The sequence below is a fragment of the Ascaphus truei genome, unplaced genomic scaffold (assembly GCF_040206685.1).
Source record: "Ascaphus truei isolate aAscTru1 unplaced genomic scaffold, aAscTru1.hap1 HAP1_SCAFFOLD_2138, whole genome shotgun sequence".
In the NCBI taxonomy this organism is placed as follows: Eukaryota; Metazoa; Chordata; class Amphibia; order Anura; family Ascaphidae; genus Ascaphus; species Ascaphus truei.
In genome coordinates this window covers 14,475-36,250 of record NW_027455052.1, presented here as the reverse complement: position 1 = coordinate 36,250, position 21,776 = coordinate 14,475, and the positions used below count along the sequence as shown (strand labels likewise).

The 21,776-nt window shown below is 42.5% G+C and overlaps 1 protein-coding gene across 1 annotated transcript; it reads right to left on the bottom strand.

Moving 5' to 3' along the window:
- Positions 1–9,656: 9,656 nt before the first annotated feature.
- LOC142477476 (uncharacterized) lies at positions 9,657–19,195 on the bottom strand (the record flags this gene model as incomplete). The annotated part of the gene is made up of 3 exons (XM_075582297.1): positions 17,965–19,195; positions 10,341–10,388; positions 9,657–9,760 (listed from the first exon to the last, which is right to left on the bottom strand). Coding segments are annotated over exons 1-3 (1,183 nt in total), but the record flags the coding sequence as incomplete, so codon positions are not given.
- Between the last annotated feature and the right edge of the window lie 2,581 nt (positions 19,196–21,776).

Sequence of the window (21,776 nt, the reverse complement as noted above, 5' to 3'; positions counted from 1 at the left end):
TGTCTCCGTGTGTCTCCGTGTATCTCTGTGTGAGTGTATGTGTGTGTCCGGCCAATGAGAGGTGTGCGGGGGCGGGCCAAGGGAGCCAATGGGATTGCCGCTAGGGACACAGGGGACACAGGGAGACACATACAGAAACGGCCACAGAACACTTTCACAAATATATAGTAGATAGATAGATAGATAGATAGATAGATAGATAGATAGATAGACACACTATTAAGGTTATGGTGGGTAAAAAAGTGACAAAAACCCTCCACAGTAAAGCATAAAGCAACTGTAAATATTACTGTATGTTCATTTGCATGTCTTAGACAGGTCTGCAACCCTGTCTTTCCCCATTGTCACCCAGCATACAGCGCTTCCACTGCAGCAAGGGATTCTGGGAAATGACATGCAAATGAGCACTCAGTGCCACCTTTTGTCTCAAGCTCGTATTACACAAGCCAATCCTCAAGCCAATGCACACTGTTTTAAACACAGCTTTTAGACAGAGGCTGGGATGAGATGCAAAGCCATTAAACCCACTCACAGACATGTTTCAACCTTGTTTTTTTTAACTTTTTTATTCAACAACTTTTTTAAGTTTACAGACTTTTTTGGAAACCAAAAAAACACACCATAGTGACAACAGTCACCCAACATTAGAAAGACACCAAAACATAATATATTTACATTTTCTTCCTTCATCCTTCAGATATATACAAACACAAAGATAAACTTTTCAGAAGGGAAAAAAAAACCATAACTTTACGAAAAAACCCTATAACCAAAACATCATACAAAGATAAGAACCATATACTTCAAGATTCTTCCATTTAAAAACAAAAACCCTTTCTCTATTCTCAAGTGATGCGATCATCTGTTTTAATTCTTTCTCCATACGTTCCAAACCTCTCTTACTTTCCTCTAACTGGAATCCAGACATCACACTTTTTTCATACCCGTCCCTTGCCTCTTTCACATCCCAATATCTCCGCCCAAATCCCCTCGCAAGTTGATTGTGCAAAACCTCTTCCTTTGTAAGCCCTACTTCATCCTTTCCCTGGGTGCTCCTCCCCTTACTATCTCCCGCAGAATTTGCCTCTTTTGCCTGTACAATCCCTTTTTTGCCTGCCTTTTCTTCACTTTCGTTCCCACTCACTCCACTTACACTTCTCTGTATTTTAGTTCCCTCCACGCTTATCTGACTTTTTTGTGAGGACGAGCTGTTGCTCTCGCTACTCTCTTTCTCCCTCACCTCTCCCCTAGCCTCTTTTATTTTAACCCATTGTACATGCTCCTTTTTTAATTCTTCATATTGCTCTTTTGTCAGATGTTTTCTTTGGTACATCATTTTTTCCAATCTTTCTATTATCTGTTCATCACTACTACCCCCATGCTGCTTCCGGAAAATACCCACCCAAAACAGAACATCTCCCACTGCGTTCTCAAATTGTTCCATTTTCTCTTTTAGGGTTACCTTCCCTGATACTTTTTTAACTTTACCCTCTACACCCTTCTCTCTAGGCTCCACTTTACTCTGGCAATCCTTATCATCCTTTGTTTCTATCCCTTGCGAAGACTCGTTTTTGCTTCCACTAACAACAAACCCTTTACACTTACTCTTTCCCTCTTTACCTTTTCCACTCGCACCACCAGGGCCTGCCTTCTCCTCAGTTTCTTGCGCTTCCCTATCTAACTTCTTATTTTCCTCTTTTCCTTTACTTACGGTCTGTTCCTCTTCCCCACTCCCGTCAATACTGGACAAATCCAGCGCACAAAACTTTGACTTCGTCACCTTATCTTGCCGTAGCTCACTCTTCCCCTCCCCATCAACTGTACAAACATCATTGTCACTTTGTAAACTTCGTTTTTGCGCCCCTTTCTTGGGTCCGCTCGTGTCCATTATTTCCACTTCCACCTCCCCCTCTATTGGGCCACTTGCTAGCATTTCTTCTCTTCTTAAATCCTCCTCATACATTGCTGTTATAGCCGGATCAAGCCCTCCCTCTTGGGAACTCTCCATCTCACAAATTCCCAGACCCTCAACTGTCTCTTCCTCTTCTTCTAGCACAATGCCCCCTTTTGCTGCCTGGGCATATGTCCTTTTTGTGCACTGCCGTGCCAAGTGTCCTTCCTCTCCGCAAAGATGGCATCTCTTAGGGACTCCACAGTTGGCTGCAGTATGTCCCTCTTCCCCACAATTACGGCACACAATTCCCGTTTTCCTGCAACCCTCCCTCCTTTGTATGTCCATAAGTGTGGCAATGCCTGCAATATAGAGGCTGTCCCGAGTAAAACAAAAATCCTCTGTCTCCTCTGATATTGAACATGGCCAGTGGGTGTGTAACTCCTCCCACACATGATGGATCCCGTCTGAACCGTACCCAGAAACGTCTCTTCCCGTTGTACATGCCATATGGGTTTTTAAGTTCTTCACCTCCTCTGATCATTTCACAATACCGTTTCAAAAAAGTCACAATCTCCTCTTTCCTTGCATACGGATTGTACATGTGAATTACAAGTGGTCTCTCCTCCAGCATAAAACTTGGTATTACCTTGATGCCGTGTAATATCGGGTCACCAGACTTCTCCTTGCACTTTTCAAAAGTGCACCAAACATCCGCTTCTTGATGACAGGTCAGGTCATAAATCCCCTGTGCAGGGAAATCCTGAAGGCAGAAGATCCTCTCAGTGTCCAGACCGATCAATTGCTTCAGCACCTTCTCCACTATCCACAGCAGGTTCACTCGACTTCTCTCGGTCTCCTCGATCAGGAACCGAATGGAATTGCGCATTCCAGCTTGCGATGTCATCTCTGCTCTCCCAAGCTCAGGTGCGGCACCCCAAAAGCAGCAAGGGACTTTAGCCAGTAAAGGCGATGTCCCAGGGCAAAGGTGCCGGCCCCTCACTTCCGCATCCGCTCGCTCAGAACCGCTCACTCAGGATCACTCCTCTTAGCTCGAGATGGCGTGCCCCCCCAAAAGCAGCAGGAGTCTTTAGTCCCCGAAGGGACGATGACTCAAGGCCAAGGGGACACAGGCTCAGCTACACAGCTGTTTCGACCTTAATGGGTCTCATCAGTGTGGGGTTGGTCTTAATGGCAAAGCAGGTTTGAGACTAGACTAGGTAATCACCACTACTATTAAGGTTATGGTGGGTAAAAAAGTGACAAAAACCCTCCACAGTAAAGCATAAAGCAACTGTAAATATTACTGTATGTTCATTTGCATGTAAAGGTAATCCCAAGTTTTATGCTGGAGGAGAGACCACTTGTACTTCACATGTACACTCCGTATGCAAGGAAAGAGGAGATTGTGACTTTTTTGAACCGGTATTGGGAAATGATTAGAGGAGGTGAAGAACTAAAAAATCCGTATGGCATGTTCAACGGGAAGAGACGTTTCTGGGTACGGTTCAGACGGGATCCATCATGTGCGGGAGGAGTGACACACCCACCGGCCATGTTCAATATCAGAGGAGACAGAGGATTTTTGTTTTACTCGGGACAGCCTCTATATTGCAGGCATTGCCACACTTTTGGACCTACAAAGGAGGGTTGCACGAAAACGGGAATTGTGTGCCGTAATTGCGGGGAAGAGGGACATACTGCAGCCAACTGTGGAGTCCCTAAGAGATGCCATCTTTGCGGAGAGGAAGGACACTTGGCACGGCAGTGCACAAAAAGGACATATGCCCAGGCAGCAAAAGGGGACATTGTGCTAGACGAAGGGGAAGAGACAGTTGAGGGTCTGGGAATTTGTGAGATGGAGAGTTCCCAACAGGGAGGGCTTGATCCGGCTATAACAGCAATGTATGAGGAGGATTTAAGAAGAGAAGAAATGCTAGCAAGTGGCCCAATAGAGGGTTTGGCGGGTTCTATAAGTGATATCGTGGAGAAAAAAGAGGAAGATCTCTTCCTGGACTCCTTGGCCCAGAAACTGGAGGTGGGGGGAGGGGAGGAGACGGGAGCAGTGCATCAGAAAGATGCGGGGGGGGAGGGGGGAAATACGGTCATTGAGTGTGGTGGAACCTAGCTGGGCGGAAAGTATGGAGTTTCAAGATGCACAGAGGGGGAGGGAAGGTCCCCAAGATGTCTTGGAGGAGGAAATGGAAATAGGAGGGAAAAAGCTCAAAAGCGTAAAAATCTGCAAGGGATAGAAACAAAGGAAGATAAGGATAGCCAGAGTAAAGGGGAGCCTAGAGAGGAAGGTGTAGAGGGTAAAGTTGTAAAAGTATCAGGGAAAGTAACCCTAAAAGAGAAGATGGAACATTTTGAAGATGCAGTGGGAGATGTTCTATTTTGGGTTGGTATTTTTCGGAAGCAGCATGGGGGGAGTAGTGAGGAACAGATAATAGAAAGATTAGAAAAACTGATGTACCAAAGAAAACAGCTGACAAAAGAGCAGTATGAAGAATTAAAAAAGGAGCATGTACAGTGGGTTAAAATAAAAGAGGCTAGGGGAGAGGTGAGGGAGAAGGAGAGAAGTGAGAGCAATAGCTCGTCCTCACAAAGCCAGATAAGCGTGGAGGGAACTAAAATACAGGGAAGTGTAAGTGGAGTAAGTGGGAATGAAAGTGATGGAAAGGCAGGCCAACAGAGTGGGGGTGAAGGGGGAGAGATTAGGGAAAGTAAAGGGGGAAAAGGAGAAAAGGCAGGCCTTAGTGGAAGAACAAAAGTAAGTTATGAAAGCGAGAGAGAAAGGAAGGCGAGGGAGTGGCATGTAAAAGAGGTGATAAATAATATAAATAAAGAGGCAGGTGACTTAGGGTTAAATGTTTCAAAAACGGAATGGCTGAAAGTACAGTTCACAAAAGCAGAGGTGTCTAAAGAGGAAGTAAGAAAATTAGAAATACAATGTAGTACGTATCATATCCGTGAGGCGTTAGAGAAATTGCTGGGACACGTGAAGTAATTAGATGCAATGTTAAATGTCCTGTGGAAAGTACGAAAAGTCGTGTGTAGAAATGGGAAGTAATCATATTTTTTTGTATTGAGTGTGTTTGGTAGTAGATGCACAGATGATGCCTTGGAATGTGTTGTTTTGTTTGGCTTTTTAGAATGGTTTTGTGCCTTTGGGTTGGTTTTTGTCTTGGCAATATAAGGATTGTATAGTGATGTTTTCGGTTTATTATTTTCTGTAAAATGACACTAAATGGTTGTTAATACAGTATGTGAACCGTAAAAAAAAAAAAAATGTCTGTGAGTGGGTTTAATGGCTTTGCATCTCATCCCAGCCTCTGTCTAAAAGCTGTGTTTAAAACGGCATGCATTGGCTTGAGGATTGGCTTGTGTAATACGAGCTTGAGACAAAAAGTGGCACTGAGTGCTCATTTGCATGTCATTTCCCAGAATCCCTTGCTGCAGTGGAAGCGCTGTATGCTGGGTGATAATGGGGAAAGACAGGGTTGCAGACCTGTCTAAGACATGCAAATGAACATACAGTAATATTTACAGTTGCTATATATATATACATATATATGTACCCCTCAGTTTTATACAGTCATGGTGTTCATCATGTGTGGGACGCAGAGCCCAGAACCTAATGTCATGTTAGCATCAGAGAGTCACAGTAATAACTCAGCACTCACCCATGTAACACCTTCTCTGGTAGCTCTATGTCTGTGTCTCTATCTACCTTTCTGTCTCCTGCATGACCAGGGAGGCTGCGAGGGACCCCCTCCCACTTGGAACCGGTACCCACATATAACAGACGAGTAATGACAGACTCAGTTTGGAGGTATAAAAGGCCGCGGCTTTGTTTATTAACAATCATAATACTGGAGTAAGCGCTAGTCCAAGCCAGAGTGGGGTCAGAGGGTCAGCCAGGCCTTGGCCTTCTGCCCCCGTACCCGGCCGACCCCTAAAGAGCCGGCCGTTGTTGCGAGTGGGTTCCCGGGTGTCACGTTAGCTTGACCCCGCCCAATCGCTCCTACCCCCGGGCGACGCCCGCCCCGAGCCCATCTGGCAAGGACAAGCACTTACCCCCGAACTGCCGCCACGACAGTGGTAAAATGACCAACTGGAGCCTCCTGAAGGAACTTCAGTCCTTTGTTTCTCGGGAGGTCTTCGGACACTGCCCTGTAAAATATGATGGTACATGTTACAGCTTACAGGTAGTGCAGACACCTTATCACCAAGGGAATTGTAAATACTCCACGGAGTGGCCGGGGGCAAGCGTCTGCCCCCGACTGTCTTGCTAATGGGGTGGGTGGGTGGGAACTTCGCAGCAGACCGGGAGCAGAATGGAAGATTCAGCTCCCGGCTGCCTCTTTTGTACTGCCCTAGGCCTGTCCCCTCCCCCCCCCCAGGGGGGGCCGTGACGGCGGCCCAGAGATCCCAGCGAGGTGAGGGGGAGGGGGGCTTGCCCCCTGGTCATGGGCTTCCCTCGCCTAATTGGCTGGATAGATTGCTTGACCAGGGAGGCTGCGAGGGACCCCCTCCCACTTGGAACCGGTACCCACATATAACAGACAAGTAATGGCAGACTCAGTTTGGAGGTATAAAAGGCCGCGGCTTTGTTTATTAACAATCATAATACTGGAGTAAGCGCTAGTCCAAGCCAGAGTGGGGTCAGAGGGTCAGCCAGGCCTTGGCCTGCTGCCCCCGTACCCGGCCGACCCCTAAAGAGCCGGCCGTTGTCGCGAGTGGGTTCCCGGGTGTCACGTTAGCTTGACCCCGCCCAATCGCTCCTACCCCCGGGCGACGCCCGCCCCGAGCCCATCTGGCAAGGACAAGCACTTACCCCCGAACTGCCGCCACTCACGGCTCTATTTAAACCTCCTTAAATTAGACCGTGCCGCCAACCCCGCAAGGACACTCTCAAACCCCTCCTGCAATTCGTTATTGAACAAGTCCGCCCCTATCTCGGATAAGTGTGTGCCGTCGACCCGGAACAGGCCAGTTGACTTGTTGTCGAACTCGGGATGGGTGATCTGCCATCCCCCACACTGCGTCACAAACTTCCCCACCATCTTGTTCAGTTTGACCCGCGCTCGGTCGATGGCGCCCGGTGCCCTCGCGCCCCTACACACTCTCCTGCACAATATGTCCGACCAAACGATCTGTACTTCTGGCCAACTGGTGAGTATGAGGGCCAGGTCGTGTTTTATTGAATTAACCAGCTTGAAGTAGCGTCGAGCGGCCAGGTCGTTGCCCCCGACGTGGAGGAGCAAGATCTGCGGCGCCCTCCTATCCCTGCCCATCACCATTAGCCGCGGGAGCAACTGAGCCCACCGCAGCCCCCAACCTCCCCCCCATACCACATTTGCCTCCTCCGTTCGCAACCCGAGGTTAGCCCCGCATGGGCGTTTGACAGCCCGCTTCTCTGCCCAGTGTATAAGCGAGTCTCCGATAATCCAAGTGGGTGCGGCGTCTGTGAAGGTATAAAGAGGATGAGGGGGTTTATCCAAGCACGCTAAATACCAGATAATGCGGGCCTGATATAGGACCGGTATCTGTTAGACTTCCATCGCCCTATCTTTTGTATCGCAGCTACTGACAGCCCCGCGCGTGATGCCTCCGTTGCCGCCCCAATCCGGAACGAATGTGTCCCGTATTGTGCCTCTTCGAGGCCCTGGTGTCTTAGGCACATGCGGTAAACCCGCAGGTACTGGAATCTAGATAACGGTACCCCGTCCGCGTGAAGGAGCAGGGGACCCTGACCGTCTGGCCTGCATGCCAAGTATTCCCTGAGCGTGCTCACTGGGCAAAATTTGGTCCCTGGTAGCCCTAGCAAAGATATCCACGCTCCCCTTCCCCGCTGGTCTGTTTTTGACCTTTTCACGTGTAGTTTGACCCACCCTTCCCCTAAGACTATGTCCTCAAACTGCATCCCTCCCTCGCCCTTGCGCGACGCGCACACCAACTCCCCGGCTCGCAGTGCTGCGAAGAAAGCCAATGCAAACGTCAGCCGGAAAAGTTTCGCCTCGAACCCCGATAGGCACACTCTGTCTGTGGCCTGCATTAAACCTTCTAATATCGCTGGTGTCACTGGCCTTCTGCTGTCATTTGTCGCCGTCCCCTTTGTTAACCCCGCTAGGACCCTTTTGATGATAAACGCCTTCGTTAGGTCCCCCTTGCCTTCTAGCTGCAAAAAGAAGGAGACTCCTGTCACTTTTTTCCCTATGGATCCTCCCGCTAAACCCCTTGCCCTTAAGTTTAGGACAAATGATAGCAAGGTCCCGACTCCCAATACGTCGAGACCCAATTCCCCTGCCAGACTTTGATAATCGCGCCACGCTGCGTTAGGCCTGCTATTTGCAACCGCCCCTTTACCCCCTTCCCGCATGCATATTTGCTATACCAGCATATTTTCCTGATCGTGCCCAGTCAGGAAGTGGGATTACCCGCACCATCCCAGGCCATGCGCTGAACAGGAAGTGGGATCACACACACCAAACCAGGGGCATGCGGCCCTGTGCTGAACAGTGAGTGGGGGGTTACCCATCCATAGCAGGGCCATGTGCTGAACAGGAAGTGGGGTTACCCATACAAAAGCAGGGCCGTATATTAAACAGGAAATGGGACTACCCATACAACCGCAGGGCCGTATATTAAACAGGAAATGGGATTACCCATACGATAGAGGGAGCCAAGTGCTGAACAGGAAGAGGGATTACCCATGCCCTACCATGGCCTGCGCTGAACAGGAAGTGAGATTAACCCCTACACGCGTTATACCTCTGCCTGCAGCATAACGCACCGTATACCCCACGTCGTCCTGAATGTAGCATGTAACGCTGGACCAATACAGCACATGACCCCCAAAGGCAGTATATACACACACCATATGCTCCACGCAATGGCCCGAAGCCAAGCATGCAGCATATACACCATATAATCCAGACCCGTCATGTAACCCCGCATGTGGTCTATAAACATTATATTCAGAACCCAGCATGTAACCGTGATCGCAGTGTATACCATATAATCCAAATACAGCACGCCACCACCACTGCGGTACCGTATACACCCCTGTAACCCAAATACCGCACATTATAACACTGACTGTAGCATATATACCCGTTATAATCCAATACGGCGCGTAACCTTGACTGCAGTATATCCGCTATACCCGCCATGTAACCCACTTAAAGCACATTATAACACTGAATGCAGCATATATACACCTTATACTCCACATGCCGCACGTAACCGTGAATGCAGTATATACTCTATAAACGACCTTATAACCCTGAATGCAGCATATATACACTTTATAATCCACATACAGCACTTACCCTGAATGCGGTATATACACTATGTACGCCATGTAACCCAATTACAGCACATTACAACACTGAATGCAGCATAAATACATAGGGTGACCAGATTTCGAAAATGAAAAACCGGGACACCTTAAAAAATAATTTATTAAACAAATTACATCACGTGACACCCCCCGTTGCCATGACAATGAGACACTCTGATGCCCCTGCAGTGTTAGTGTGTATAGAGGTGGGGGCTTTGCTTGGGCCCTTCAACCCTTACAGCCAGGGCATTATTGGCCAGGAATGCCCAGTTCGGAGGGGATTACTACTTCAAAATGTATTTGATTCGTAACAACATCAAAAAACTCTAATACCAATAACTAACAACCACAGACAATGATAATCTAAACCATCAAATAAAATGTCTACGGCCCTTGTTCAAGCATGTTTGCGGTACTTACCAGATAAATCAGTGCCTGCAATCCACGACTGTATCCGCCTCTCCGAACGTCTATAAGCAATCCAGCGTTCCTGGTGTGTGGCTGAAGAGGTGAGGGACTCCCTCCTCTCAAACGGAAAAGAAGAGCAAAAAATAGAGTTGGAACATACCTATCATACAGGGATGAGAGAGAGAGACAGAGAATGAGAGAGAGACAGAGAATGAGAGAGAGACACAGAGAGAGAGAGACAGAGAATGAGAGAGATACAGAGAATGAGAGAGAGACACACAGAGAGAGAGACAAAAGTAATGTAATGTATAACCATTATACCGTACCCCCTAGTATTCGTGTAATCATTGTCCCACACCCCCTATTACTCACGCTTTGGCAATACTGAAATGTTCTTTTGTCATGCCAATAAAGCTGATTTGATTTGAGAGACAGAGACACACAGAGAGAGACAGAGACACACAGAGAGAGACAGAGACACAGAGAGAGAGAGAGACACGGGCCTATTTAGTAAGCGTCGATAAGGCTGCGTCTATAGTATTTCAGACGGAGGGAAGGCACACGCTGCAATACACTTGCTGAAGTCTGAGCTTTTTTATGGCTTTGCAGGGTATGCTTCGGGCGCGATTTGGGGGCGTGGCAATGAATATTTGGAGGCGTGGCAATAACGTTCCGGCGCGGACGTCACTTCCCTACCTCACATCCCGATCCACCGGCATTTTTTCAGATGCAGCATCTGAAGCACTGTGCAGACAAGAAGAAAAATGCACACAATGCGCACCAGAGATTAAAATATAGTAAATTATTTATTAATAAAACAAGAAATAACCGTGGGGGATCCAACCCCTCAGTACATATGCGTCACAGATCCGGGTTCGGTTACAGAGTGACCTGACGTGTCACGACAGGTCACTCTGCGCGTATTCTGACAGGCTGAGACGGCGTTTGCAGGTAGGAATTTATATATACACTATATCTTCATCTCCTTCATAGTAATGACATTAAAAACACATTTATTCACAGAATTAAGTAGTCACTGTGTGGGATTAGTTTAAGATTTATTTATTAGATAATTTATCACTATGTAACACACTTTAAATCACAAATAAATAGGTATCACATTATTGCAATGTATTCAGTTGTAAGATATTAATGTTATTTGTAACACACAGTAGATTAGAAACATCACAATAATTAAGTATTAAATGTAATATTTATTGATCCCTGTAGCACTATTACAATTTGTTGGCATGGTAATCTATAACAGGGGAGCGCAAACTTCTGAAGCTGCGTCCCCCTGCCTGGCCTCCCCCGGTCTTGCGCCCCCTCTCCTACCTGCCAGCTGCGGCAAATGACGCTCCGGGGTCGAGTGACGTCACATGACCCCGCGGTGTCATATGATGCCGCGTTGCCATGGAGACGTATCTGAATCCCGGTCAGTGTTACTGTTGCAGAGGCCTCACGTGATCCCCGGCATTTCATTTAAATGCCTTGGGGAGGAGCGCGGGACCTCTGCACCCGCCCGCGCACCCCCAGACAAATCTCCCGCCCCCCAGTTCACGCAACGCTAACCTATAACATTATGTGTGTGTATATGTGTGTGTAAATATATATATACACATATACACACACATATATATGTATATATATATATATATATATTTATATATACATATATATATCTTCTTCTCTCCGAAGAAGACCGTTTTATATGTATGTATGTGTGTGTGTGTAAATATATATATGTATGTGTGTGTATATATATATATATATATATATATATATATACATACGTATGTGTGTATATATATATATATGTGTGTGTGTGTGTCATACAAGAATCTATTACTGTATTATCTAAAATCAGTAACACATGTGATCTATTATGCCATTACCAATTGGACTGTAGGACTATAAAACCATTACGAGTGAGTTGTAGCATTATCCCCTGATGAAATCGGCCGTGTGCTGAAGAAACGCGTAGGTACTTTCTTCTCGTTATTGCCACACTATCCGTCTTGACGCCGGAAGGGAAGTTGGTACGCAACCAAGACGAGACACCGGAATTACAGAGTGGAATCCACCTTGATGCGGCGTTACGTGACCTGCAGCGGCATTTGACGAGGGTGACGTCACATGACTCCGCGGCGTAATTTAACACCGCGTTGCCATGGACACGAGTGACGCCGGCAGAGTCAAGGTAATGCCTCGAGGAAGTGCGCGGGGCCTCTGCAACCACGCGCCACCCCCCCCCCCCGAAAAATCTCCCCCCCCCCCACTTGGCGCACCTCTGGGTTATACCATATATATATATATATATATATATATATATATATATATATACACACACACACACACACATATACACACACACACACACACACGTGTATGTGTGTATAAAACAGACTATATATATACATATAGTATGATATATATATATATACATACTATATGTATATATATATATATATGTATATATATATATATATATATATATGTATATATATTAGAAAAAGAAAAGAGAAAAAAGAGAAAAAGCGCCCGATCCTTGTGTAAAATCAGATGAACAATTTAATAAATCATGGACATGACAAATGCACACTTACAATTTGTCTGATTAAAACAAGCATTTTATGGGACCTGCCCATGCACCAAACGAAGACTCCACAGTCACCTCCGCTCTGCAATCTCACGATTAGTTCGTATTCCAGTACTTGAGAACGCCGTTTTCTCCAGGGTGTATATCAACCATCCGTCAGGAGCTTCTCAGCAGCGTGCGTCCGCCATTACTCCCACGCATGTGGTACTGGATACCGGAAGGACTTTGCTTGTGTTTCCTTGGTCTCTCTCTGGTGCCGAAGGCAGGTCAGCCACCGTAGTTACAATGTAAACCGTCCCTACGCGTTTCTTCCGCCTTTGCGGATTTCATCAGGGGATGGACACCAAAGGGGCTATCTGGTGTTAAATAGTCCCTCATGTTAATAAACATTATATGACTCACAGGTGTGTTCAATTCAATCGGTGTCATTAAATCAAGTTGATATCTGGTGCAATATAATTGAGAAAATTGAGTCCAGTCCGCGCTCTTGCTCTTTAGGATAGTGGAATGGTGGTTCCTCTCTAATCTCTTGCAGCTCTTAGTGTTGAAGGTGTCTGCCCCCACCTCCAATATGGATCCCAGCAGGAAAACTCCAACCGCGATACCAAGTCCCAGAAAAAAAGAAAAAACACAAAAGCGCACCAAGATTGAGATTTGATATGTATTGACAACAAATAAAGATAATAATATGCACTTACATATATAAAAACTTTAATGGTCCAGATCACGATCGTCACTTCTATTGGTAGGGCAACATATGGGATGAAGAGGGGGGGTAATCTCAGTCCTCAGGAACAAGCCCCGCGCGCTGGGGCTGTATTCAGAGGCTGCGCTGCGTCTCTGCTTCACACGCTTGTCGGCGTGTTGATCTGCGTAGTGCGCATGCGCGGCAAATGAGGCCCCCTATAGTAGTCCCGGAAGTGCCCGCCCGTTTTCCGTTTCGATCGAAAATGGCAATAAAAATAGCAATAAAAACACTTGTGTGAAGACTGGCTGTATGTGATAAACAGACCAGCGACACCCTTCGCGACGCGTTTCGAATACAAAAGTATTCTTCCTCAGGCAATATCAGGGGCACCTGTTTGGGGTCCTTTATATACCACATAGATGATTGGTTAATACCAATAAAAGAACATCCAATCCACTATTGGTTAAATAGAAAAGGGGGATGGTTCAACTTCACTTTTGTCTTTTATTGTCTAATTATTACTCAAAGTGCCACCACTGCAATACAGCATCAATATCCTGTTCATTTTAACATTAAGGGGCAGGCTTGGTGAAGTTGAACCATCCCCCTTTTCTATTTAACCAATAGTGGATTGGATGTTCTTTTATTGGTATTAACCAATCATCTATGTGGTATATAAAGGACCCCAAACAGGTGCCCCTGATATCGCCTGAGGAAGAATACTTTTGTATTCGAAACGCGTCGCGAAGGGTGTCGCTGGTCTGTTTATCACATACAGCCAGTCTTCACACAAGTGTTTTTATTGCTATTTTTATTGCCATTTTCGATCGAAACGGAAAACGGGCGGGCACTTCCGGGACTACTATAGGGGGCCTCATTTGCCGCGCATGCGCACTACGCAGATCAACACGCCGACAAGCGTGTGAAGCAGAGACGCAGCGCAGCCTCTGAATACAGCCCCAGCGCGCGGGGCTTGTTCCTGAGGACTGAGATTACCCCCCCTCTTCATCCCATATGTTGCCCTACCAATAGAAGTGACGATCGTGATCTGGACCATTAAAGTTTTTATATATGTAAGTGCATATTATTATCTTTATTTGTTGTCAATACATATCAAATCTCAATCTTGGTGCGCTTTTGTGTTTTTTCTTTTTTTCTGGGACTCAATATAATTGAGAACTAAAATATATTTAAACTTGACAGAATTTGGAACGTTAGTGCATTTAATAACAGCAAACGAGGATACTGCTGCTGATGAAGTAGTTAGACAATTTATATGCAAATTACATACTAACATGAACAGGATATGAACATCAAAATAAAACTTATTCCAACGTTTGTGTAATACTAAAAATAAAAAAATTATAAAGAATATATACAAAATATAGTTAGATTGAATAATAAATAAATAATGATAATAATAATATTCAAATTGAATGACATCTAACATATGCCAGTCTTCTTTGAAACGTGAACCAATTCATTATCACATAATATACACATACCCTACCTATAACTAATAATATGAATATAATGTCCTTAATTGTATAAATCACATATATGTATAATAAATCTAAATACCGTACTAATATCTAAAAAGCAATAAATTGTGCATTATATAATAATTAATAAGAAAATATATACATATTTAAGCTTGAAAAAGAGAGAAACATTAAATGTATCTCTCCATATGTAAACTGGAAAGAAGAGATGAAACAGTGGTTAATGATTGCAAGAGACAAGCCAAAAACTTTTATATGGCTATAGATTTGTATATCAAATATAACCCTATTTTGGGTATATAGAGTCCTGATTGATCAAATTACAATTGTTCCTAAATGATTTTTTTCTATATCATTATAGAGAGAAGATCCCTATAGATATAATTGGGGGCAAAAATTAATCTAGCATAAGGGTGAAAGGGACCTGGATTATAACCATCCCAATATTATTTTTTAAAAATATATCAATGTGACGACTAGTATTGGTGCTGATTCTAGGTATAATAACTGCACTATATAAAGGATGAATATGTATTTGTAAATGTCTATATTAAACTATTGTACGTTGAGTAATAGGGGAGAGAAGCGAAGCTCTATTTTACTTAAGAAAAAGAAATACTAACAAGCCAAGAGGCAGCAATCCAAGTGAATAGAACTAACTAATAATTGAATTAAAAATTAATTTTATGTTTTATATTGTGTCTTGTGTAAACATGGTTTATATATTAATAAGTGAACTTAAATTCTAAATATGATTATTACATAGTAACTTATTAAGAATGATAAAGGAATGTGATTGTGTCAAAGATAAATATTGTGTCAAAGATAAATATTGTGTGTTTGTGATACAGTGCTGACCAAGGGTCCCACAATCACACCGACTAGGACCCCGGAGGGAGCATGCTAAACATGCTCAACCCAGACCTCTGAGATCCCGTCAATGGACGTGGATGTTGAATCTATATTACACTATAGTACTTGTGTCAATGCAGTCGTTTAGACCCCCTGGACTTAATGTCTCCAACATATAAATCCAGAAGGTCTCCCTTAAGTTCAGTTTTTTGACCCTGTCGCCACTTAATAATGCTAGAGGGATATGTTCTAAGCACATAACAGTCAATGATGATGGATCCTTGTTGTGTATTTCCAAGAAATGTCTAGATAGGTTGTGAGTGGTAATACCATGTAGAATGTTTCTTCTATGTTCTAGAAATCTTGTGCTTAGAGTCCTTGTGGTTCTCCCCACATATTGGAGTCCGCATTTGCATGTAATGACATAGATCACGAATGAGGATAGACAATCCATATGACTCTTAATTGTATGTGTAGATTTATTAAAAAAGGATGTAACTTGGTTGGTTTTGCACATATGTTTGCATGTTATACATCTATTTCTACCACAAACAAAGTTGCCATTTATTGTCGGTTTTAACAAAGAAAGATCCTTAATCTGTTTAAGGCGACTAGGTGCCAGAATGGTTTTCAAGTTTCTGGCTTTTTTGTATATAATGGGAACTTTAGTTGGTAATTTATTTCCAATTATTGGGTACCTTAACAATATACTCCAGTGTTTGTTGAGAATTGTTGAAATGCCTTTCACTGAATTATTAAATGTCGTAATGAAAAATGGTGACTTGACAGAATTGACCCCAAAATCACCATTGGTCCCTCCAACCTTGTTTGATTTGGATAATAAAGATTTACGCTCTAGGAGACCTACCTGTCGAAATGTCTCATATACAGTATGATGTGTTTGTCATAACCTTTGGCCAGAAATCTTTCAACCAATATTTCCCCCTGGGCCAAAAAATCAGAATGTGAAGAACAATTCCTCCTAATTCTGAGAAATTGGCCCCTGGGGATATTGGCCAACCATCTTTTGTAATGGTTGCTATTATTGTGTAGATAACTATTGGTGGCCACTGTTTTAAAGTGTGTTTTGGTGATGATTTCTCCATTTAAATGAGCCTCCAGTTCTAAGTCCAGAAACACAATCGTGTTCTTATTAACATTGTAAGTAAACTTCAGATCCATGTCATTGTTGTTAAATGTCTGCAGTTTATGTTCCAGGAGTTCCTGATCACCATCCCATATTAGGATGATGTCATCTATGTAACGGCCATAGTACACAAGACTCGCCCCCAGATCTGCATCACCCCACACATGTAGTTCCTCCCACAAACCCATGTAGAGGTTCGCATAACTGGGGGCAAATCTCGTGCCCATGGCCGTCCCACAGATCTGCAAATAATAAATGTCTTCAAATAAAAAATAATTGTGTTCTAGTATGAATGTAATGGCCTGCAAAATAAACAAGGATTGTGTGTTGCCTAAACTTGTGTCCAAATTAAGAAAATGTTTTACTGCTTCTAAACCTTTATTATGTTTAATGCAAGTATACAAAGATGTAATATCACATGTTGCCCAGATGTATGTGGGTTTCCAAATGATTCCAGAGATGGAGTCGAGGACATGCAACGTGTCTCTTAAATACGATTTCAATCGTGTGACTAAAGGTTGTAGAAAATAATCCACGTATTGGGACACGCTGGATGTCATCGACTCCACCCCTGAAACAATGGGTCTTCCAGGAGGGTTGGAAATGTGTTTATGTATCTTGGGAATGTGGTAAAAAATAGGTGTTCTTGGAAACCGTATGTAAAGAAAACCAAATTCTGACTTGTTAATGACATTCATATTTAGAGCCTGAGTAAGAAGATCTTTATACTTCTTTTGAAAACTTTCCATAGGATTTTGCCCCAAAATGATATATGAGGTATTGTCGCCTAAGAGTCTAAAAGCCTCTGACAGGTAATCTGTTCTGTCCTGCAGAACTATGCCCCCTCCTTTATCCGCCTGTCTAATGACAAGGTTGTTTAGACTACAAAGTTCCTTAAGTGCGATGTTCTCCTCTTTTGATAGATTTCTATTCCGTATTGATGTTGTATTTAAACACATTTGTTCAAAATCCTTAAGAACCATGGTGTAAAAAGTTTCAACAAATGCTCCCTTTGAATGGTAAGGAAAATACGTGGACTTTGCAGAAAAAGGAGAGTGGACTATTTTGGTATCTCTTACTGAAGGGAGATCAGCGGATCCATCAACACTTTGTTCTCTATATAAAACTAGGGGTCTTCCTGGTTGTGATGTAATATTTGTATGATTATTCGTAGATGATATAGAACTATCTAGCTCATAAACGGATAGCTGACTTATATCCAACAAATGTGATGACTCCTCTATTTGTATCCCTTCTTGTAACAGGGTGGACATTGCATCAATGCAAGCTATCTCCTGTGTGTTAAGTATACATTGTTGTTGTTCCTTGTTTTGCATCGTGAAATGTCGCATCAGTGTGATTTTCCTAATATATTTGTTCAAGTCTACAAACAGGTCAAATCTGTTTGGAAGACTACTGGGGGCAAATGAGAGACCCTTGGTCAGCAGTGATATGTGGTTACTAGACAAAATATGTGTTTATAAATTGAAAATGCCGTGTACCTCTGGATTGCTGGCTCTTAGCTTACCTACCTTCTTTCTTTGTTCGCGCTTCCCTCCCCTGGTTCCTCGCAGCTTCTTTTTCTCCGTTGTGGAGTGTTTGTATGATACGTCGGTTTCCGATCCCACAGGGGATAAGATTTTCCTCTCTCCCGATTCTCTTCTTGTGTTACTAATTCTAAAAAAGAGGCAGTGTGAGATTTAATGGTTGGGACAGTATTTTCTGGGTGGTTCTTGTTGCTATCCCTAATCTGTGTTTTAGGTATCGCCCCACTACTTTTGTCAATCACCACAGTCTCCTCACAACTTGCCCCCTTTTCTTGTAAGACTTCAAATCTATTTTCTGTAGGACAGGAAAATTGTGTATTTGCTATTGTCTTTTCACTTCTATGAGTGTTCTGTCCTTTGTCACTAGATGTTGAGTGAGTGTTTGAATTGTCTCTACTCTTGTCCCTTTGTTTGTCATCTTTATGGTTGGTTTTTTTATAATACTTATTTGGAGTATAATGTTTGGATCTATCTCTCCTATCATGTCGTCTCCAATCTCTGATTTTATCAGTAGCATAGTCAGTTTGATCTCTAACATATTTGCTACTCTTGCGATCACTGATCTCCTTTTCATATTTCAGTACCCTAGAGTCAACTAGTTTGTCCAACTCCTGGAATTCTTCACTTTCCACATATGGAATCATGATCTGTTGGGTTTCCTCTATTTCTTTTGCGATTTCATTAAGCTTATCTTCCCTATAATTTATTAATAATTTTATTAGGGTAAAGGAACATGACTCCATTGCGTCATTCCACTTATTTTTAAAATCAATATTTGTATCAAATGTTGTTTTTTTTGTAAACCTTAGGCCCCTAGGGACTATTTTGGCATCCAGATAATTCTGCAATGAAAGGAGATCAAGCCAATGTTTCATCTCTTCCTTCGCCAACCTTTCAAGCTTAAAAAAGTTGGTTTTTAGATCAATTGTATCCTCTTTGAATTCTGTCATATCTATTTCAGCTGAATCTGCATATTGTTGTCTCCTAATGAGACGCTCCTTACTAGTTTTCATCATTTTGCCAGATGTCCCAGAGATGCAAATGCAAGATGGGTGTAAATGGAAAGCTGCTGCTGTCTATTGAGGATGACAATTTAAAGGAACAGTTTTAAAGACAGCGCACCTTTTTCAGCACACCCAAATTGCTGCCTCTCTGGTGACGTGTGCCAAAATGTTGCACCAAATACCAATATTGATTAAGATATTTACATGAACCAACTGGTGCTCGCCTATACAAAATAAAATGTAATATAATGAAAAAATGTACATAAACCAAACAAAAAAAAAAATATAAAAAATGTGCAAAAATGTGAAAAAAATTATTACAATAATCTGTTGAAAATATATAAAAAATATAGCATAAAAATACAAAAAAATGAACTATAAAAAATACTTTAAGTCCAAATGAAGTCCATGAATGAATAAAACAAAGGTCCAGGCTGCTTCTTCTTGGGCTCACCAAGTTCCCATAGTACCTATTAGAAAAAGAAAAGAGAAAAAGCGCCCGATCCTTGTGTAAAATCAGATGAACAATTTAATAAATCATGGACATGACAAATGCACACTTACAATTTGTCTGATTAAAACAAGCATTTTATGGGACCTGCCCATGCACCAAACGAAGACACCACAGTCACCTCCGCTCTGCAATCTCACGATTAGTTCGTATTCCAGTACTTGAGAACGCCGTTTTCTCCAGGGTGTATATCAACCATCCGTCAGGAGCTTCTCAGCAGCGTGCGTCCGCCATTACTCCCACGCATGTGGTACTGGATACCGGAAGGACTTTGCTTGTGTTTCCTTGGTCTCTCTCTGGTGCCGAAGGCAGGTCAGCCACCGTAGTTACAATGTAAACCGTCCCTACGCGTTTCTTCCGCCTTTGCGGATTTCATCAGGGGATGGACACCAAAGGGGCTATCTGGTGTTAAATAGTCCCTCATGTTAATAAACATTATATGACTCACAGGTGTGTTCAATTCAATCGGTGTCATTAAATCAAGTTGATATCTGGTGCAATGTAATTGAGAACTAAAATATATTTAAACTTGACAGAATTTGGAACGTTAGTGCATTTAATAAAAGCAAACAGCAAATCTCCCCCCCCCCACTTGGCGCACCTCTGGGTTATACTATATATATATATATATATATATATATATATATATATATATATATATATATATATATATATATATATATATATATACACACACACACACACACATATATACACACACACACACACACACACACACACGTGTATGTGTGTATAAAACAGACTATATATATACATATAGTATGATATATATATATACATACTATATGTGTATGTATATATATATATATATATATATATATATATATATATATATATATATATATATATATATATATATATATATATACACGACTATTAAGGTTAAAGATAATGGTGAAAGACAGGGTTGCAGACCTGTCTAAGACATGCAAATGAATATACAGGAATATTTACAGTATATATATATATATATATATATATATATATATATATATATTGCGCGCGCACACACACATATAACGTTTTATCCAACTTTTTCATTTATCATTTGTAGAGAAAATGAACATTGTCGCCAGTAGCGCTATTTTTTCAAAATGTAATATCTCTACTAGTGTAAAATGATACTTCATATAAAGCAGGTTATGGGACCCAGTATAAAATGACCTTCATGTTTCTTATTACATCCCAGTATATGGATACTTTCTATTATCACAAGCTGCTAACATGTGACAGGGCTCAGAGTCTGAGGCCAGAATGTGACATACTGAACATTCTCATTCTAAATTTCAAAAAATATTGTGTTGATTTCTGACCTGACTGCCGTGGTTACAGCTCAACCACTCTGTTCTACTGCATGTCACCACTTTCTGCCACAACCAGCTGACGGTGGATCTGCAAGGAGTTCAACGCTCATTGGCATCAAATCTGTGGCTTGGTTAACGTATCATTTCTCCAGCTTTTTATTGTATTGTTTTGAAGTAGATTATATTTATTTAGTTGAATAGATATTTATTTAGTTAAATAGATTATATTTGTTAGTTTAATAAGTTATATTTCTTAGTTTAATAAATTATATTTCTTAGTTTAATAAGTTATATTTCTTAGTTTAATAAATTATATTTCTTAGTTTAATAAGTTATATTTGTTAGTTTAATAAGTTATATTTGTTAGTTAATAGATTATATTTGTTAGCACAGTAGATTATATTTACTAGTATTTAAGTCTCCCCCTCAGTGCCCCATTAGGACCCGTGCGCATATTTCACATCTTTTCGGAGTCGCTTATTTTTTAGACCCTCGGAGCCGAAACCTAAAGGGGTCAGCTAAGAAAGTTCGGATCAAGAGGAGCCGCACAGTTTAAAGACAGAACATTTCCAAGGGAGATGGAGACAATTTGGGTAAGATCTGATTAAAGGACAACCTTTGGGGAAGGAAAGGGTGACGCGGGAGTGTAAGAGGGGGGTGAGAGAGCAAGGTGGTGTGTCAGATTGGGGCAGAGCAAGAGAACGCAAAAATGATGGGGATTTGCTGCACACCAAAAAAAACAATTAGTGATACTTTTACTGGTGCCCCTTAGTCTCAGGGAAGACCGGCATTTCGTCCAATGTATACAATATGATTGATGGAAAAGGGCACACGGATTTGAATAAAAAAAGATAATTTATTGTGCCACAGACTACAATGTTTCGGCTGCTGGCCTTTCTTTGCTGGATTTAGTGGGTTTAGCCACTTTACCGAGAAAGGCCAGCAGGCTGAAATGTT